The sequence below is a fragment of the Peromyscus eremicus genome, chromosome 6 (assembly GCF_949786415.1).
Source record: "Peromyscus eremicus chromosome 6, PerEre_H2_v1, whole genome shotgun sequence".
NCBI lineage: Eukaryota > Metazoa > Chordata > Mammalia > Rodentia > Cricetidae > Peromyscus > Peromyscus eremicus.
Genome location: NC_081421.1, coordinates 25,277,965 through 25,298,063, shown reverse-complemented (window position 1 = coordinate 25,298,063; position 20,099 = coordinate 25,277,965). Strand labels below are relative to the sequence as shown.

Sequence of the window (20,099 nt, the reverse complement as noted above, 5' to 3'; positions counted from 1 at the left end):
GTGCCAGGGAGAAGGCACCATGGCTGTACACTGGGCTCTGTGGAGACAGTATCGGCCAGTGATAACTGGATAGGCATTGAGTGGACACTTGGCTGAGGAAAAGCAGCCAGACCTAGGCCAAGGAGACCCTGAAACCCAGGGCAAATACTGTCCTGTGCGTCTACTTTGCAAAGCTGCCAGGAAGAGCAGGGAAAAGCACCCATGTGCTTCTGTTAACTTCTTAGAGGTTGGCAGAGCTGGGAGGCCATGTCTGCTAAGAAGAAAGAAACATGTAAAGACATGGGAAAGACAGACATTTAAGGATCCAGAGCATCCATGATGCCTCTTTTGGCCTTCCTGTTCTGTTCTGAATGTCATCACACAGCCTGCCTACCCATTGATAATGTCCCAGAGACACTGGGGACATGGGGACAGCACAACAGTGGTGACAGCAGCTTGAACGAGGAGTCCTGACCTGAAGGACAGAAGCGTGCAAAGGACATAGCTGCATGCTAAGCTGAAGGAGAGCCTGGGGCAGCAGAATAGGCAGCTGAGGCCAATAAAAGCGAGAAATAGATGAGGGAAGATGAAGGGAAGCAGGAAGATAATGGCGACCAAGACGATGATGATGAGTCGGTGCCAGCACAGTTTCTATAGTGGTTAGCCTCTTTACATGCTTCAGTCCCTAAGGAAAGAGTTGAAATGTGAAGCTGCATAAGACATGTTTTCAAAATGTACAGCACCTCGTTTAGTATAGTAAACAAGTAAATGTCTTGTAGGTATCCCCAGGAGCCGCCACATTAATCCCCCTGATACCAGCAGGGTGTAGGATTTTATGTGGAGACTGAAATCGAGATCTTGGCCCTCAGCACAGTTGGCTCTACCAGGGGATGGTAGTATCTGTCTCTGATGCAGCTTAACAAAATAATAGCCCTGTTACACTTCATAATGGCAAAACAAACAAACAAACAAACAAAAAAAAAACCAGAAGAGAGTTACAGCTGTTTTGTTGACCTTTGAATGGAAATAAATACAGTATTCATAGAAAGAGGGGAAGGAGGTGGGGAGACAAGCCGAGAGTTTAGTACCACTGGGGAAAAGTGTTCTGGGCATTTGGACCATGTGCACGCAGACCACACGGTTGAACTTGACTTGCCTTCCCAGGAAGACCAGGTGGAAAGAAAGAAAGCAGCCATTGTCCCGTTGGAAACATGGCCAGGGCCAGAAGCACAGAGACAGTGAGGTTGATTTTGAGAAGGTTGTTGAAGATCAAAAACATCTTTTAGATACAAAAGCATTCATTCTGTTAAATATGTTTCTTGGGATCTATTTTTAATGGATCATTATTCTACCTTGAAGGAGGTTCTCAGCCACAGAGGACTAGCAAAAACAAGCATTCTGAACTAACAAAAGTTGTGAGAGAGCCAGTATTAGGGAATATTTCCAAACCTTTACATTTGCTCCAGGCCTTTGCATCTGTTGGCAATAGAAAGAACCTTCCTTGGGGATATTCTCTATATCCCCAAAAACACAAAGCACAGAAGGGCAGGAGCCTCCACTTTACCTGTCCGTGAACCTGGAGTAGCGGGGCTCCCTATTCTTCTGTAGCTCTGTCCTGTTGGGACAGCCCCCCAAGGGTGCCTCATATGGAAAACTGTATAGATGGTCTCATCTTCTGCATAGAGCAAATGCTCTAGAAGCATTTGTACAACTGAGTGTGGCTATCATGAGACACCTAAATATGACAGACAGGAAATAGTGTATAGCCTCTAGGAGCCAATGGGTGCTCGCCCCTTGAGAAGAGAGGAGAGGTGGGGAGAGGGGAGGAAGCAGAGATGTGCAAGGCTCGCCTTGTTTGTCAAATAAATCACTTGCCTAAATAGAACTGGCAATTTAAGAAAGTTGACCATTAGGAACAATATTTTTCTTAATTTTATGAGCTGGAGTCCAAATTTATCTTTTCTAAATTAAATTTGTTGGTGCTCTCAGAAAGTTATTAAAGTGATGTGAGTCCTGGGCATAATCCATTCTTATTCTATTTGTGGAATAGTTTTCCTGGGATTTAACAGGATGAGGCCAGCCTGACTTTCGTGTGAAGGTGACCTTCCCTGGTATCTGGAAGTCAGCACTCGTGAACGGTCCTTTGAGTCCAAGCCTCTAATGCCAACTCTTGACTCAGGGTCAAGGACAAAACACTGGACTTGAATATGTCACAGTTCTGTTAGCATAATGTCTGTCTGTCCATCTGTTTGCCCGTACTTCCGTTCATTCTTCCTATCCTCTTTCTCCCCCCCCCCCCCCCCGCCCCACTTTCTTTGTCTTTGAGATAGTTTCGTGTAGCCCAGGCTGACCTTCAATTCCTTGTGTGGCCAAGATGACCCTCCACTTCTGGTCTTTCTTCCTCAACCTCCCAATGGCTGAGATTATAGGCATGTACACCACACTTGGATTTATGCAGTACTGGGGGGGGGGTAGAGACCAGAGGCCCCTAGAGCTCACCGTCCAGCAAATCTAGCCTTTCCAAGTCCCAGTGACAGACCTTGTGGTAAAGAAAGAAGGTTAACAGCTGTTCTGAGGACAGCACCAATGTTGACTTCTAGCCCCCACATGTACCCACACACACACACCTGTACCAGCACACACACACACACACACACACACACACACACACACACACACATCCCTGTGTGTGCACAAAGTGACCCAGGGATTCAAATATATATTGTAAGCTTTCTGAAGGAAAATTCTGTGTGTTGAGATCATGCAAAGAACATGCCAGGCACTAGGAGCTTGGTTTACATTTAGTTCTTTGAATAAAAAGTGAAATATGCTTCTGTACCCCCCACCCTTCCTCCTTCCCTCCCTTTCTCCTTCCCCATTTGGGCCCTTTTCCTATAAACAGAAGGCATTCTACAGGTCAGCATGGCCCAAAGCCTACTCAGGGTAAACACATCAAGAATTCTTGCAGCTCAGCTGCCTGGAAGCTGGTTCCCTCTTCGTTAAGACATGTATTTCTTTGTATTCAGGCTTTTGATCAGCAAGATTCCAGGGCCGTATTCATAGAGCAGCTGTGCTCCCTCTGAAGGACTAAGTTCGTGCCTAGTGTTTAGGATATTCAACTATCAGAATTCTTTCTTGAATTACTACTGTGTGTCAGGCCTTAGGAGGTATGTGGCATATCTGGAGGAGCTGATCTTGCTGAGAAAATGAATTAGCATTCAACAGTGAACAGACAGTACAAGAGATTTTAATTTCAACAGAAAAGCAGAAATTAGATTAGTTGGCCCTTGCGGTGATTAGATCTATTACTCTTAACAGATCCAGCACAGAAAATCTGAATGGTTCTGGTTCCCGTGTTGTGCCAGAAAAATGCACACCCTGAGCAAACATTCCCATAAAGCCAAGTTAACCTAATGCACTCAGCAGAGTACAAGGACCAGTTCGTAGGCTCCAGGTCATAGCGCTGTGCTGACAGTTCGGAAGATGTATTTGTCTGTGTTTCTGAAATGAAGTGTTGCCTGTTCTAATGGAATTGGAGTTGATGCTGAGCCCCACCCTCATCGGACCGTGTTCTGGGTAGTTGTGCACAGTACTGAAGCAGAACGACTGTAAATTCCAAGAGTGTATTTATGTCTAACCTGTTGCTTGGCATTTGGGTCAGACAGCCAGTGGATTTCAAAGTGAGGCTCTGGGGAGATGAGGCAGGGAAGAGGCATCTGATGGAATGAGTAGTCACTGCTTGCCCTGCTTGTCAGCCTTTGTAACTGGGACACTTCCCTAGCAGTGAGGGGCTGTGGAGCTTGGCAATGCTTCCAGAATTACTAGCTATTGACTGTTATGGGGGGAGGGGCAGGGAAATATCTGTGTCTTCATGGCCTCAAGGTTTCTTTAAACTCCAGAAGATCGCACTGTAGGGACTAGAGAGCATGAATGAACTGTCTCAGTGTTTCTCCAGCTTCCAGTCTCAAACTTACTGCTGTGAGATTCAGAACCCTCACGTTCCAGTTCACTTGATCACCCTTGCTGGGGAAATGGCTACTTCCCGCCATCCCCAGGCCGCAGCTGCAGTTCTCAACACTCCTGTCAGAACTCTGTCCCAAACCTAGACCTACTGATGACTTTTCAGATGACCAGAGGTGTGTGCCTGGACTGCTTTTTACCTAAGTTTCCCAGGCTATAGAGTACAGAATGATGCTTGGGGGCTCCAGTCCCTGATTAATAGAGGAAAAATATTTTAGACACATTTTAATGTCTTCAAATAAAATCATAAAGATTCATCCTAAAAAATAAAAAGTATTGCTAGCTTGCTCAACTTCAGGCTGAATACCTTGGAGCAGTCAGGGCTGAGGGGTGGTAAAGAATGACTTGAGATCTGATTGGACCTGAAGTAGAATCCAGATAATGGATTGTACCTCTGATTTACTTAATTAATTAGATAGAATGAAAACGATTAGTACTTTCCTGCATTGAAGTAAGGCCACCGCAGCAGAAGTGGACAGCCATCTAGAAAACTCGGGGACTCCGGGACTCATGTCCTCAGGCGAGATTCAGTCCACACGGAAATCTGCAGGTGTCCAGCCTCTCCGAACCTTGAAGCTGAGGAGGGGCTTGCTATGGTTGCAAAGATCTTTTTGATCTGTCAATGACTGAAATGCAGTTTAGGCAATACAAAATAAGCATAGGATTTCTGTCCATTCCTTTCCTTGTAAAAAGGGCTAGAGAGATGGCTCAGGGTTGATTCCCAGCACCCACATGGCAGTTTACAACAGTCTGTAGTTCCTGGGGATCTGGCACCCTCTTTTGGATACCAACCATGGATGTGATGTGCATTCATTCATACAGGCAAACATAAAATAAGTCTGAAAAAATTAAATTGATATCATTTATCAAGTATAATGAAATTTTATTTCTTGGGGGAGGAAGCATAAAAATCCAGCTCATTAACCAAAAAATTGTTACAGTCTAATTAATTCACAAGTCCAAAGACCAGTAGACAACCGGGAACAGCAGGCAAGAAGGTAATTAGCACTTTTCCCATCAGTCTTCTGGGAATAGCTTCTGGCTCTTTCATATAAACAGGGACTCTGACCAGTGTCGGCATCAGTCTAGGGAATGGATTCCCTGCCTGAGGTGTCCCCACACAGTGCCATCTGTGTCCATCTGCTTCTACACAGACATGGTAGGACTCTGTGTTCCTGGCACAGTGGGGCATTTACTGTCCATGTTTTTAATATCTTCTATTTGCAAACATGATTTGAGTGACATAGGACACACACACACATACACACACACACACACACACACACACACACACACACACACACACACACACACGGAACCCAGAGAAAATAAGAAAAAAGAGAGGGAAAGACGATAAGATGATATAATGTTGTTCATGAATATGCCACGCTGGATCTGTGGGCAGCTGTTGATTTATGCTGTTGTGAAATGTGTTTTGAAGGGTACCACTTGAAGCCTTTTGTGAACTGCAGGCCATTTTAGGCCAGCAGGTTAGTCATGTTGAGTAGTTAATATCTATGAACTGAAGTGAGCCTAAAGATGACATGAGCAGTGGGGGAAAGGGCAAAAACCCTTAGCATTAAGTCTTGTTTGCACAAAGAACTTAGTATTCAGAGCATTCTTGGTTCTTTCTTCCTATATCATTTTCTCTTGCCCCTCAATGGTTCCAAATGAAAGAACACATAAATATGCGATGTGGCCGAACTTACTCCATCAGATGCCCTTGGTGCAAACACATCACCTTTCTCAATGAATGTTAAAGGCGAAGACCCTGGGGAGAGGAGCGTGGCTCTCACTGGGCCTTTGCTGAGACTGGCCAGAACTTGTTGCTTTGTTTCATGTGTGTTTTTTTATCAGAGTTTTCTTGATTCTTTCATGTAGATCTCATAAAAATTCCTGTCAAGTAAACCCGATTGTTAGTTGGACGGTCTAACTGAGCTCTTCGTCTGACTTGTTGGAGTCCGTGGTGAAGGTCGCCAGCTCTGCACTGAGGCCAAGGTCTCTGCATGCCTCTGTGCTCCTGAGACAGCCCCGGAGGACTGTGACAGACAAACAGAATGAGCAGAAATACCTTATGCTCACAGGAGTGGAGGACTCTCTCAGTACCTTTTCGTAGTCTTTATTTTTAGAACTTTTAGGTTCCTGGCAAACTGAAAAGGCGGTGCAGAGAGCTTGCAGACCCACTCCCCACATCCACAGCCTCCCCCTTCTCAGCCCGCCAGAGGGGTTACAGTCGGCGGGCCACAAGAAGTCTAGCCTGCCTTTGGTCAAGCCGCACTGTTGTTCACGGGTCTCCCTGGGTTTGGGTGATGGATGAGGCCATGGGTCCACCATATACTGCCGAGTCATGTCACTGGCACATTGGCAACTGTAGGTCCCACACGTGTTTGTCGTCATCTGGGGGCTGTGTTTCAAGAAGCCTGCAGAGATGACCCTGACCGGGCTGGAGACAAAACTGCTGCAAAGTCACTTAGATCATAACCTGTTAACAACCCAGCTAAACTGCTTCCTTTCCTAAATGTGTATTTTTAATACTGGAGAGATTCTAGTTTTTTCCCTCCTCAGTCAAATTACCCAGTCTAGGCCTGGTTATCCAAATCTGGAATCCAGCACTTAGGAGCCTAAAGTCGTAGGGCCATGAGGACTATACAGTAAAACCCTGTCTCGAAATGGTGAGCTGCCCCGGGATCCCAGAGTGGCCTCTGGCTCTCACCTTGGGTGCTTTGGTTTGGCTTGCCAAGAATAGGGTGCAGGGTGTTCACCTGCTCCACTCCAGAAGCCTCAGAGAATTGAGGCGACAGGAGTGCCCTTGTGGGGACATCTTTCGTTTCTCCAACTTTGGAAACTAAGGTGAATCATTCATTAGCTTCGGTGCCTTGCCACCAACAGTATTAGTGGTGGTAATACTAAATTGTTTTCAACACTAGTGTTCACTGAATACTTCATAACCACAAGGCACTGTGCAGTGCAGTATCCATTATCTCATTTCTTTCTCACAGCAACCCCACAAGATGAATTCTGTTGCTCCCTTTCCCAAAGGAGGAAATAGCTTACCTGGTTAGACAGCCCAAGCTGGCCAGTAGAACTCCATCCTTGCTATCCATTCTGTTTCACACACACACACACACACACACACACACACACACACACACACACACACAGAGAGAGAGAGAGAGAGACAGAGAGAGAGAGAGAGAGAGAGAGAGGACCAACAGGCCGGCATAGGGCTACAGTGGAGGGAGGCCACATATGTTCCCACCCTGGCAAGTCCTTGGGCTTGCCATCTGTGGGGCTTCATCGTGGCCACAAAGTCTGGCTGTGGTGGGAAGGAGCCTTAGAGATATGGCCAGTGTAGGACTAGGACTTCTGGGACACCTTTGAGGAGTTGTGATTCGGAAGCCGATGCTTGGGCTATGTATGCCTAACCATGATTGAGAACATCATGGAGACGTACTGCACTGCAGGAACCATGCCACCTGCTTACAGCTCGGTGCATTTAAAATGGGACGTCTTCAGTCTTTGTCTCTTAGAATGTTGGGTATTGTTAATTCTCTTTTTTTTTTTTTCATTTGGAGCTGAGAGCCGAACCCAGGGCCTTGCACTTGCTAGGCAAGCACTCTACCACTGAGCTAAATCTCTAACCCCAGGTATGGTTAATTCTATCACGGGGGCTCTGGCTTGTTTAATCAATGAGTTGGCCTTTTACAAGAAGATCGAAAAGAAAGAAGATGAGGTCAGTCTACTAGAACAAATACTTGCTGAGTATTTTAAATTTCCCCCAGAATGGCTCCAGCCATGGGTTTGATGTCCTGCCCTAACTCCCAGCATGGCCACATAAGTCCCTGGCTCTGAAAAAGTCCGTCGTCTCCCACCTCCTAGAGTGAGAAACTGAGGGGTGACAGCAAGCAAGGATTGCCTTTCGTGTGTCGGTGTGTGTACTTCTTCCTACATGCTGGTTGGTGTGTCCCGCTTGGTGTTTGAGGAGCGTGCTACTTACTCAGTTTGGATCATAATATGAAGTCAGATTACTGAATTTGCTTCCGTGAATTTCTTGGTGGCTATGAGTACTTCTACTTCGGTATATAATTGAACTTTGGCACAATATGTATCAAACCTATTTTCTAAAGGAAGTGCCATCCTTGGAGTGTGGCAGGGCTAGAAACAGTTCTACAAACTCTTAAACACTGAGCTTGCTGGCCACCGTAATGGAGATTTAAGAGTGGCCCTTGGTAAACCAGGACTTCCGTCTGTGACACAATTAAGGACAGTTCCTCTCTCCCGCTGGCGATTCTAGCCCAGGTGAGCTGGGTTAATAAGTAGCCACTTGCCTCTACATTAGCTGGGCCGTCTTCATTAAGCAGTCGTGTGTTGAGCGTGCTAAGTAGGTCGCCATGGTTATTTGTGGGTTTCAACCTGGACTCTGGCTTTCCTTGAAATTAATGATGTTCAACCTTCAATAAAAGGTACTTCCTCCTGAAGCAGAACATGCAGGACCATAAGTGAACCTGCCAGGGCTTGGGAACTCAGTTACAAAGGCTGGTGAGTGGCTGGATGTTACACACTGAGGATTGATTGGCTGGCAGGGGTTTTCTCTTCAAGCTGTAAAGTCTATCCACATCTTACTACCTGGATCCACCACACCCTGCCATCTAGAACTGTTCCACACAGAGCGAAGCTGTTACTGCCCTTCAGAACTCCCTACCCTCACATAGGCCCAACACCCTCAGGGTGGTTCTCAGGCAACCTGGAGCCCAACACACACCCGGTTGTTAGGAGTGCTTGCCAAATGAATGCAAGAATTCTCCTCCCTGAGCCAAACTAGCCCTGGTCGGACATTTTGAATGATGATCACTGAGTACCTTCCAGTAGTTTCGGAAGACAGTGGAGTATCTACCTTGGATGCTGAGGGAACTCTGGGCACTGATAGCCGGGCATGGCATATGTGGACCAAGACCATGTGTTTGGAGTTACTCAGTGTTGGTTCTCAGGGTGTTCCTGGGCCAGTGAGGTTCAAGTACTGAAGAACGTTTGGAGAATTACATTGTTTTAAAAAATCATACAGTTATTAAGTGATAAGAGTATATTTGTAGCTTTAGGTAGTCCAGTTTCTCTAGAGGGGAAAAGTTAAGTTTTCAAGATACACTGAGAAAATCTCTAAAGTACAAGGCTTATTTTTTTAATTCATAGTTTAGGTAATTATGTTTCACAGTCTTACTAGAGGGCTCAGTCAGTAGGCAGACTTGCTAAGCAACTTACATTTTAATTAGCAAAGAAGTATAAAATAGTTTCAGACCAAATGATAGAAGAAACCAAAATCTGCCAGTCAAAACTGCCCAGCTGGTCCATGCCATTTTTTCTGTTATTTTAATGACCCTGGTGATAATTCTGAACACAGTACTTTTTGTCTTCTTGTGTATTTTCTCAGATACATAATCATAGATGTCTTTTTGCCAGCTTAGGAAAGGGCTTTATGAGGTCTTATATACATAAAGATCAACATTTAAAGGATTTCCTAAACTTCTATTATTTGAAAAATCTGAGTAAATAGGCATCTTATTTCTCAAGTGACCAGTGGACAGTAACTTCATTGCCAAGAACATAATCAAAGGTGAGTTACCACTGACCATAATGAAACACTTGAAGATTCTGCTTTTTACCAGTAAATAAAAACATGAACAACAATGTTTCTGAACCGTGGTTGTGCTCTTTGCATGTGCTTTGCTGTTTTCTGTCTATAAACATCCTTGAACAGTGAACTGAAGCATTGCATACAGCTGTCACTTCAGGTGGGAGGAGGATTTCTCAGGTAGTCCGACTTTCCTTGAGTCTTCCTCACAGTTTATCAAAACAAGAAACTCATGTGACTAATGGGTTCCACTCCTTTCTCCACCTAGGTTTGTTTCGATCTACAGAGGACCCAGCCACACCTACAAGGTCCAGAGACTGACAGAGTTCACCTGCTACTCCTTCAGAATCCAGGCAGCGAGTGAGGCCGGGGAAGGACCTTTCTCAGAAACCTACACCTTCAGCACAACCAAAAGTGTCCCTCCCACGCTCAAAGGTGTGTGCAAATAGACCCCACTGCACCATCCTGGGAGGATAAAATGCATTGAAATCACACGCAGGAAAGTCAGTTATAACCGTAAATGCATTCTTTATATTTCTAATAGCAAGATGAAATCAAAATTTCTCAAAAAAGAAAGCTGTGTGATATGATCTGGAGTATGTCTATATGTATGGACTACTGCATTCTGTATAAATGTTTATTGCAAATACTATAATAGTGAGATAGTCTCGTCCCCTTACATAATAGACAAGGAACTGATATGAGTGACAGCCTTTGTGTTAGGAATGAGTGAGAGGTGGTTTAAAATAGATTGCCCAAAATGGTTTTCACATCTCCTTTCCTGAAGACATTCAGAGGTTGGCATTCATCTCTGGGTGACTTTGGTGCCTGGAAATTAGAGCCTGAATCAGGCAACATCAGCATTTCCCTGTGGGCACATACCCTCTTCGTGGAGGATGCTCTTAGAAACCCATGGCAGTGACCATCAGTGTTTCTCCTGACGTTTTCAAGGTTTTCCCCTGGAGGACTCAGATCCTGCAGAAGTGCCATGACAGCAAAGATCTAAATCTCCCTTCTTTCTCAGGGAGGTAGACAGAGCCACTCTTGCTGGGCCCGCGCTCCAAGTCTGCCATGTCCCCAGTCCTGGGGTTGTGGGTGAGTGGGGGGCGGACTTGTGTAGCAGGCCAAACTTGCACGTGGGCTCCTGAGCCTTGTTCCCTTCACCCAGAAGTCATGTTCTTACACAGGTCCCTGGAACTTCTCCTTAGCCAAAGCTGCCTTGTCTCAGCCAACCATTGCCCAAAATGGCCCTGATGTTGGGGTGTGTTGTGGGGGGAGGGGATACTCACTAGGGAGAAGGTGCCTCTGTATTTGCCCCTCCGACAGCTTCCACATGAAGGAGTTGAGGCCCCCTACATCCAGAGCATAGAGTCAGTTACAGGAAGTAGGGGGCCCCCAGAACCTGGGTCACTGTCTGGCCTGGGGTCTGCTGGGTTTGTTGTAACTCCTTCCAAGGCTACTTCATGGCGTGTGCCTTCACCCTGCTCCAACGCCTCGACACCTCGCAGGCACCTTGGCCACTTCTCTGTGTGTCTGTGCCCTGAAGGCATATGCGTGCGATGCCCGCCCTTGGGCACACCTTTGCCTCTGGGCTTTAGAAAAGACAGAACCTGCAGGGCATGTGGCACACACCTTTGATCTCAGCATTCGGGTGGCAGGGGCAGGCGGATCTGTGTGATTTCCACCCCAACCTGGCCTGCAGAGAGAGTTCCAGGATAGTCAGGGCTACACAGAGAAAACGTGTCTTGAAAAAACAAAAACAAGAAAGAAAAGAAAAGACAGAACCTGAGGGTGCTGTGGCTTATTGATGGGGAGGTAGGGTGCCTAGCAAGTGTTCCAGAGGCGATTGCTACCAGCCTTGAATCTGTCTGACATCAGGAATGCTCCCTGTGCCTTTCAGAGTAATCCTTAGCAAGAGCCACTCTACAGAAGCTTGGATAGCGCAGGGATCCCATGGTGCTTTTACCTCCCGGGGGCAGGGTCCTTGACACCCCACAACCAGGCTCTTCCTCTGGCTCCTAGGCTGGAGGTCTGTTTAGTGGCCTGGGCAGAGGTTGGGAGGTGTTGATTTTAAGTAACTTACTATAGACTAGTTTAACTTTAAATAGTCATGATAGATCCAGTAGATGAGCACACTGAAGTACAAATACAGGGCAGGATTTTAAAGCTTCGGGCTGGCTGCTGGCTGGATCTTCACTTGGCACACCTATGCCTCCTGTGTTAGTCGGTCACATGCTCCGTTTCTTCCCGTGCCTGCCCCGTACCGTGTTCTTTCCTTCTTTGCCTAAGCTTAGAGTCCTTAGGAACAGACTTGATCTTTATTTCCCCACCCCTAAAGTACCTAGCACATGGAAAGTGCTGTAAAAAGGTGACCAACGGCCATGGGAGGAATGAAGGGGGATGCATGGATGGATAGATACATGGATGGATGGGTGCATGGGTGGATGGGTGCATGGGTGGATGGGTGGGTAGATAGATGGATAGATGGATGGATGGGTGCATGGGTGGATGGATGGATGGGTGGGTGGGTGGGTGGGTGGATGCATGGATAGATAGATGGATGGATGGGTGGATGCCTGGATGGGTGGGTGGGTGGATGCATGGATGGATGGATGGATGGGTGGGTGGGTGATGACAGGTAGGTAGATACCAGATAGATGAATAAATAAGCGAGCTGAGATCCAGGCCACTGTCTCATTAATGAGCTAGTGAGATGTGTAGTGAATGGGCTTCCTGGTCCTGGAGTAACATCCCTGCCTTGAGGGTTACCCAGCAGGGTTAGCAGGAAGCTGGACAAATAAAGCTCCCTCTCAGGCTGGACATAAGCACCACGGCATTCTCCCGGAGTCTCACTAACAGTGCTGGAAAATGGACTGCTGATGTGAGCCTGAGTTTTGAGCTGGGTGTGTGGTTCTGTCTCGCAGCCCCTCGAGTGTCACAGTTGGAAGGAAACGCGTGTGAAATCCTATGGGAGACGGTGCCACCAATGAAGGGCGACCCTGTTAACTACGTTCTGCAGGTATTGGTTGGAAGAGAATCTGAGTACAAACAGGTAAGGTCCAGTGTCTGCGCATGGCCCGCTCTTCTGCGTCAGGCTGGCTGCTTGCCTTGAGTTTAAGGGAGGTGGCTAGTAGACCCTAGGGCCTCTGACTCAGAAGCTGGGGTGCTTCTTGTCACCCTTTAGTATCCATACCCATCATGTGGAAACCTGTTGGAGTTCAGATTCTGATTAGAGATGGCTAAATGTGGATTCAGGCTCTGCTCCTGGTGACGTGGCCGCCCACTGTGTCAGAGTCAATACACCACAGTCAGACCTATTCAAGAGAAGACACAGTCCTCACAGCCAGACAATGAATTGGGTTTTACTGTTTTTCACACCTCTAAACATCTTACAGAATAACCCCTTATCAGGTCACTGACTGTAATGGGTTCAGAAACTAGGGTTTCTTTGAAATCCCCTGGAACAGAGCGACTGCTTGGTAAAGCTGGGACATGACTGTTTATTCCATCAGAAGAGTAAGTAAGGTCCGTTCTTCGCTTGGCACTCTTCATAGTTCATTGGTATTGAACTCAGGAGGGTGAAGGTGAAGGTCGCCTGTCCTGGGAAATGTTGGCATTGTTTGTAAAGGCTGCTGGGTTTAGCTTTTGAGTCTTCAAATGCACACAAGAGAAGAAAATCTGATTCAGTGAGCGTTTCACTTAAATTGTTTGCTGGTGTTTTGTGTGATAATTTTTAAAATGCTTGTAAACAAAATGTGCTTAAAATGTCAAAGAAGTTATTGGATATTTTGATACATTTTGTTAATCAGAGCATCAGATAATGACTGAATTGTTTTAACCACATCTTGCACAAACTTTCTTCAGTTTGGCATCTGCCAATATTGATTCCCATGAGCCAGTGATGACATCATACCTCTCACAAGGGAGCGAAGCCGCTGGGCTTCCCTCTCCCCTTCCTGTCTCGTTCTAATCCTGTTACCGTCCCAGAGTCAGTCAGCTCACAGGTGATAAGCTCAGCTTATCAGAAAAGAGTTCTGTCCAGCTAGATTTAGCTGTTAGCCTTGTCCCGTTCCGCAGTGCCAAGCGTGCTAAGAAATGGCTCCCTTTCTTGTTTGACCCTTAACAGCGGTTCATTTCTCAACAGGACATTCATCATATGTTCACTGCTGTGTTTTGAAAACCTTTTGTTCCGTGTGCCATGCTTTTCCACGTATTCTTGGAAAAAATGTTCCGCTTCTCACCGCACAGTGAGTGCTGCTTCTCAGCGGAAGGGCAGCATTCTGTGTTCAGTTTCTGTCCTCATCCACCATTGTCAGAGTGAAGACTAATCTGTGCAGTAATTTAGATTTCATCAGTTTAGCCTTTCTGAACCCACCGATCAGTGCTCCATGTTTAGACCCACAGATAAATGAATGCTGTGTCTGATAGGATGTATTTGCCATAGAGTATTTTCTTACCGTCAGTGCCATAGACAGTTATTATCGAGAACGGAGGACAGCTTTTGTCAGTAGAGATGTCCACACATTTCCCACAGTTCCCATGAAATGAGTAAGGGCAGCAGTGACATGAGGAGCCACGGCTGACACAGCTGATCAGGGACAGTTTGTACTGGGTTCGGGGATTTTGTTGTTTTTCTTCTTTCCCCCCCTTTCCTTTCCCTATTCAGTAAGCATTAGCGTGAATGTGGTGTTTTGAGTGTTGCCTTCCCTCATCCTGACATGAGAGAGGGAATGAAGGCTATTTGTCTAATGTGTGGGATAATAGACAGCAGGCTTTGGATTCATAGCAGCGACGCCGAAGCCAATGGGAGGTAATTGTTACTGCGCAGCCGAGCCAGGCTCTTGTGCCGCACCGCACACACCTCCATCACAGCGCTAATCACAGGATCCGCTAACAAGAGGGCTTGGCTGATTCGATTTTAGTTTTCTGAGTCTGGCACACAGTCAGGCACTCAGTAAATGCTTCCTGCATGCATGGAAGAGGCAGTGTCCAGGGAGCCGGGTAATTTACACCTGCAGTGGTGTGGAGAACAGTGATGTTGATTCCACTAGACAGGCAGGTCCAGTGCCTTTCCTGCCTTGAGTTTGTTTGAGTTCTAGCTTCCCTTTGGTTCGGCTCTCCTTTACCACTGTGATGGGGGCTGGCAGCCTGTTTTAATAACTGCACAGGCATCTATTAACTGCCTACCAAATCCTTACTGACATTTCACTCTGCATTCAAATGCATGTATATGGCTGGCTTTCTGTTAACTGCCTACCAGATCCTTACTGATGCTCACTCTACACTCAAATGCATGTATATGGCTGGCTTTCTGCCACATCAACATTACAAGCTCAAACTGTTTTTCAAGAATCTTACTTTTTTTTTCATGGCTTTACTAGAAAACATTCTTGAAAGGGTGAAGAGTTCTCTATATACATGCACCTCATTGTTGTTTTTGCACAGCACACACACAAATGCAGAGTTCAATCCTACAGCAATTCAGCATGCACTGCTCAGTGCCCTCCCTGATAGCTATTGTTTAAGGGATTTCAGCAATGCAGCTTCTTATTCTGAAGCAAAAATCCTGGATTCTTCACTGCAGTTATCTGGGCATTACTTTATGTCTTCCTGTTGGGAGTGAACATTTCAAAATGAGTTTAAAATATAGCACCAAATCAAGAACGAAAATAACCTTTGTAAAAAATAAGTAATTCCACATGTGTACTTATTTTTGCAAAATTATGATTGGTGACTTCAATAAGAAAATCTTTAATGGAGCATTGCCTCTTAAATTGAGTTGAGGCAGGAGAAGGGGCCCATAATGAGGCCCCTGTCAGAAGGAATAAGAAAAGAGGGATTGAGGCATGGCCAGCCAGTGCCACCTGCGCAGTCTCAACGCCCCTTGGGAAATCACTATACACAGGCATCGCTTGGGGCCCCGGTGACTCTATGGCAGCGCGTAAGAACAGCTGGCATTGGTGGCCACAGGCTGCTGTGCACACCTGTGTCTTTGAGCTAGCTTTCCTTCAGCTAATTGCTCAAGTGCTGTGAGCGAGATCCTCTACAGTTCTCTGAGCAAATGGTTGTCCTGTAAGATAGGGGAGACATAAGGTGACCTAGGAAGGGTCAGTTAGTGCCACTTCCTTTTTAAATCACTCATTAGCCAAACATGTCACCAACTGGGTTTAGTTGCAGCTCCCCACCCCATCTGTATTTGTTAAACCTAATTTTCATAACATTTGAATGTAATTTTCATAACATTTGAATGAAAATTGACATTTTCACAAATGGCTCTCCACGAAGCCTCCTTCCTTGGCTTCCTCAGCCTCCTGTTAGTTCAGCCTGTTCGAAGCATGGTCATTTCTAAGTAAACTGAGTTTCAAATCCTTAAAATAGTAAGCCATTTTATGACTGTATTAAGGGTCTAAGAAGCGGGTGTATCTCAGAATCCCAGGTCCTTAATGGGCGAGAGCAGACTGGTTACACTAATTGAATACTAAAAACACCATCATCAACTGCATGTGTTTGTTTGTGTTTGGTTGTGTGTTTGAGGATTTGTTTGTTGTTTGGGACAACCTATCACTCTGTAACTCTGGTGTCTGGAACTGCCTAAGTAGATCAGGCTGGCCCCAAACTCACAGAGACCTGCCCACCTGACTCCACCGCATAGATGGCTAGGATTGAAGGTGTGTCCCAGGACACTGGACTTCAGTATTAATTTTTAATGTTGAACTGCATCAAAGGATATCTTCAGATAGATAGAACACACAACTGCTGAGAAGTCTATCCTTACAGCACACATGTCTGTCAGAGGACTTGGATCCAGATTCTAGAGCAGGCCTCACCACAGCATGAGGAACTGTACTAAAGGGTCAGTCACAGCGTGAGGAAGGTTGAGAACCACTGCTCTAGAGAGAGCTACAAGTCAGAGCAGAAGGCGTGCGTGTCTGCACAGAAGAGGTTACAGAGCCGTAGACACACGGGAAAGGTCGTGGGGATGCCACTGGTTCGTGCCATTTGGCCACTGCAGTTGATGGACCCTGTGAGGGGTCTGCAGGGCCTGGGGAGGGTGGAGCGGCGGGGCAGATGCTGGTGCCTAGCTCTGGCTGGTGCTGTGAGTGCCAGGGTGGTTATCCCCCCCACGGCTTGTAGACCTGCTTTGAGACCCTTTCTACTTGTCAGTGTTAGCTCTAAAAAAAAAAAAAAAAAGAAAAGAAAACTTAAGTTCTCAGATCTACACGAAAATATCCATAACATCCAAAAAACAAACAAACCAACAAAAAACAAAACAAAAACCTCCAAACTAGGAGCAAATGTCCATGAAAAAGAAAACCAATGCAATGCAGAGTCTAGAAAGAATCCTAAGTCAGTCTGTCTGTGTTCCTGTCTCTCTCTGTCTCTGTCCATGTGTGTATGTCTCTCCCTGTGCATGTGTATGTGTGAACTTACACCACAGACAAATCAAGTTGCAGACCCGGAAGTCCGTGAGGTGCTCCCCTCAGGGGATTATCTTGACTGGGGCTGCAGTGCATGTGTGAGCTGCAGATGTGGTGAACCAGTGGCCTGGGGCAGAGGACAGCGGGAGTGAGGTGCACCACACTCAGACTTTCTTAATACTTTATGAGAGTTGGGGGGAGGGGGCATTTTGTTTTGTTTTGCTTTTTGACACTTGAGTGTGAACTCCGTAGATCACATGTCACAGTGTCCAAAGATTAGGTGTGTCTGATAGCCAGTTGTCAAAAGAAAGGTAAAGAGAGACGTGGTGTTTTGTTACCAGGGTCAGTGATTATTACTTCAGTTTACAGTATGAATTTGTCTGGAGACGGTCGAGCTGTGGGTGCTAAGCCTCTTCTAATAGGCGACCTGCACTGTAGAAACATAGCTTTGTATATCTGTATCACTTAACACATTAGGTACATCCACTTCTGGCAAAGTCAGGTCATTGGGTTTTATACTGCACTTTGTTCCAAGTAAGAGAACATAATTGCTGTTGTTAAGGGTTTATTTGAACAGGTATCCATAAGGCTCCGGGCGTACACCGTATTTTCTGTGGCAGTCACAATGTTCTGAGTTCCTCATCTTTAATTTTCCTTTTTTTGAAGGTGTACAAGGGAGAAGAATCCACATTCCAAATCTCAGGCCTCCAGAGCAACACAGACTACCGATTCCGTGTGTGTGCATGTCGCCGCTGTGTGGACACCTCCCAGGAGCTCAGTGGAGCTTTCAGCCCCTCTGTGGCCTTTGTGTTACAACGACATGAGGTCATGCTGGCAGGCGACATGGGGAGCGTGGACGATCCCAGAATGAAGGGCATGATGCCTACTGATGAACAGTTTGCTGCCCTCATAGTGCTTGGCTTCGCAACCTTGTCCATTTTATTTGCCTTTATATTACAGTACTTCTTAATGAAGTAAATCCAGCAGACTGGAGGTCTGAGTGGAATGCCACATTTTAATACACATTTACTCAGAGCCTTCCTTTTTAAGCCTTTTGTTCTTTGATTTATATACTTCTCTTGTTTTACAGATTTAGCTAGGGGAAACAGTCAGTGTTTGCCTGCACCAATTTGAGATGCAAAACTAGGAAGAGGTTAAACTGGATTTAAAAATAATAATAATAATAAATAAATAAAAGAAGGAATAAGAAGAGGAGAAGGGAGCAGAGGAAAGCACCAGCCACCAAGAGCCAGTGTGCCCAGTGAGCGCAGTGTGCCCAGTGAGCGCAGTGTGCCGTGCCCAGTGAGCACAGTGAGCACAGTGTGCCCAGTGAGCGCAGTGTGCCGTGCCCAGTGCCCAGTGAGCGCAGTGTGCCCAGTGAGCGCAGTGTGCCAAGTGCCCAGTGAGCGCAGTGTGCCCAGTGAGCGCAGTGCCCCCAGTGAGCACAGTGTGCCCAGTGAGCACAGTGTGCCCAGTGCCCAGTGAGCACAGTGTGCCCAGTGAGCGCAGTGTGCCGTGCCCAGTGAGCACAGTGTGCCCAGTGAGTGCAGTGTGCCCAGTGAGCACAGTGTGCCCAGTGAGCGCAGTGTGCCGTGCCCAGTGAGCACAGTGTGCCCAGTGAGCACAGTGTGCCCAGTGAGCGCAGTGTGCCCAGTGAGCACAGTGTGCCCAGTGCCCAGTGAGTTTATGTTTTTAAGCTTTCCACTATGCTTCTATTCTGTTTCCACAGATGTCTTTTGCAAGCCTTGATTTTTTGTGTGTTCCAATTTAGTAATTTATATTCACAGTCACTTCTTGATCGTCTCTGTCTGTAAACAGAATCACAGTGTATGGAGTTCAGGGCTGGGATTTCGCTGTTGTCAGAGTGGTACCACACCAGAACATACAGAACATGTGTGCCTTCGGCTGAGGCCACCTAGACCATCCTATCATCACTCAGTTATGTAACTGTTTAGCTCATTGAAATCAAAGTGTGTACTTTAATCTAAATGTGTTACTACTCTGTATCCCTTATGATTTTAACACTGAGTTGTCTAAGAAATCACATAACCAAATTTGCACCTGTAAGTGATGGAGCCTTGCAGATCCCCACACGGTCCATAGCAGTAACTTTAAGAGGGCATTGTGCAATAGTTAGTTGTTTCCTGTCCAGCTACTTTAAAAGCTGCTTTAACTTGCCTGTCTGTCTTTGTGTATAACTACTTCTAATCTAATCACTAGAGTTATTATATTCTGTTATGTTTGACGTCAGAATTGTGTGACGAGACCTCATGGCAGTTGAATGCCTCACAGTGGTGAGCTGTCTCCTTACATGCTGGCCCATTCTTTTTGACAGATTCGCCTTTGGCTGTCCTTCGGGGTATCAGTGAAGTGGATGAAGTTCCACACCTTAGTTAAGTGCCCGTAAGACTAATGCAGCAGTAGCTACATTCTCACTGATAGCGCGCACGAGGGAACGCCTGCATTTGTCCTTCTGTTTCTTGGGGCTTGATCCGGCCACATGTAGAGAGGGAGTGCTAACTGGCTGTAAGCACAGTGTATTTGGGGCCGAAGAGCCTACAAGATTCTCTCCTGGGTCTGTCACTCACTTGCTCTGTGACCTCTCTGTGCCTGTTTTCCCATGCATGAGAAATCAGATCAAATCAAATCAAATGGGGATTCAGTATCTGTAAGTGCTTTGAGACCTTGGATCCACCGGTGCTATTGGAGTGCAAGTGTTATCTCGCATGTTCATGTAGAGTCGTGAGAGAATCAGTTCTAACCCAGAGTCATCGGATTACTCACATGAAGTCCACGATGTTCGAGTACCTCAGGGACATGTAAGAGCTGGAGGTGCAACTGTATCCAAAGGGAGCGACAGACCCAGCCGATCCCCGCGCTCGTGGTTGTTTGTATATTTTTGCTCCTTGGTTTTTCTTGATCATAGCTGTTTTGTTCTTGGTCTGTGTTGTCTATGATGCAGTAAGTACCCTGTACTAGCTTATGATATTCCCATACCAAAGTCATGGGGAAACCAACATTATTTTGTTTTGGGTTTATTTATACTATATTCTGCA

The 20,099-nt window shown here is 46.2% G+C and overlaps 1 protein-coding gene across 6 annotated transcripts in view; it reads left to right on the top strand.

Moving 5' to 3' along the window:
* The window catches only part of Fndc3b (fibronectin type III domain containing 3B), a 300,773-nt gene extending 282,695 nt beyond the window's left edge, over positions 1–18,078 (top strand). For all 6 annotated transcript variants that reach the window (XM_059265284.1, XM_059265285.1, XM_059265288.1 and 3 more), the window contains 3 exons: positions 9,894–10,060; positions 12,550–12,677; positions 17,710–18,078. In XM_059265284.1, coding sequence (XP_059121267.1) covers positions 9,894–10,060; positions 12,550–12,677; positions 17,710–18,021 — 607 coding nt within the window. In that variant the 3' untranslated portion in view covers positions 18,022–18,078. The remainder of the gene's footprint in view (positions 1–9,893; positions 10,061–12,549; positions 12,678–17,709) is intronic.
* Positions 18,079–20,099: the final 2,021 nt, after the last annotated feature.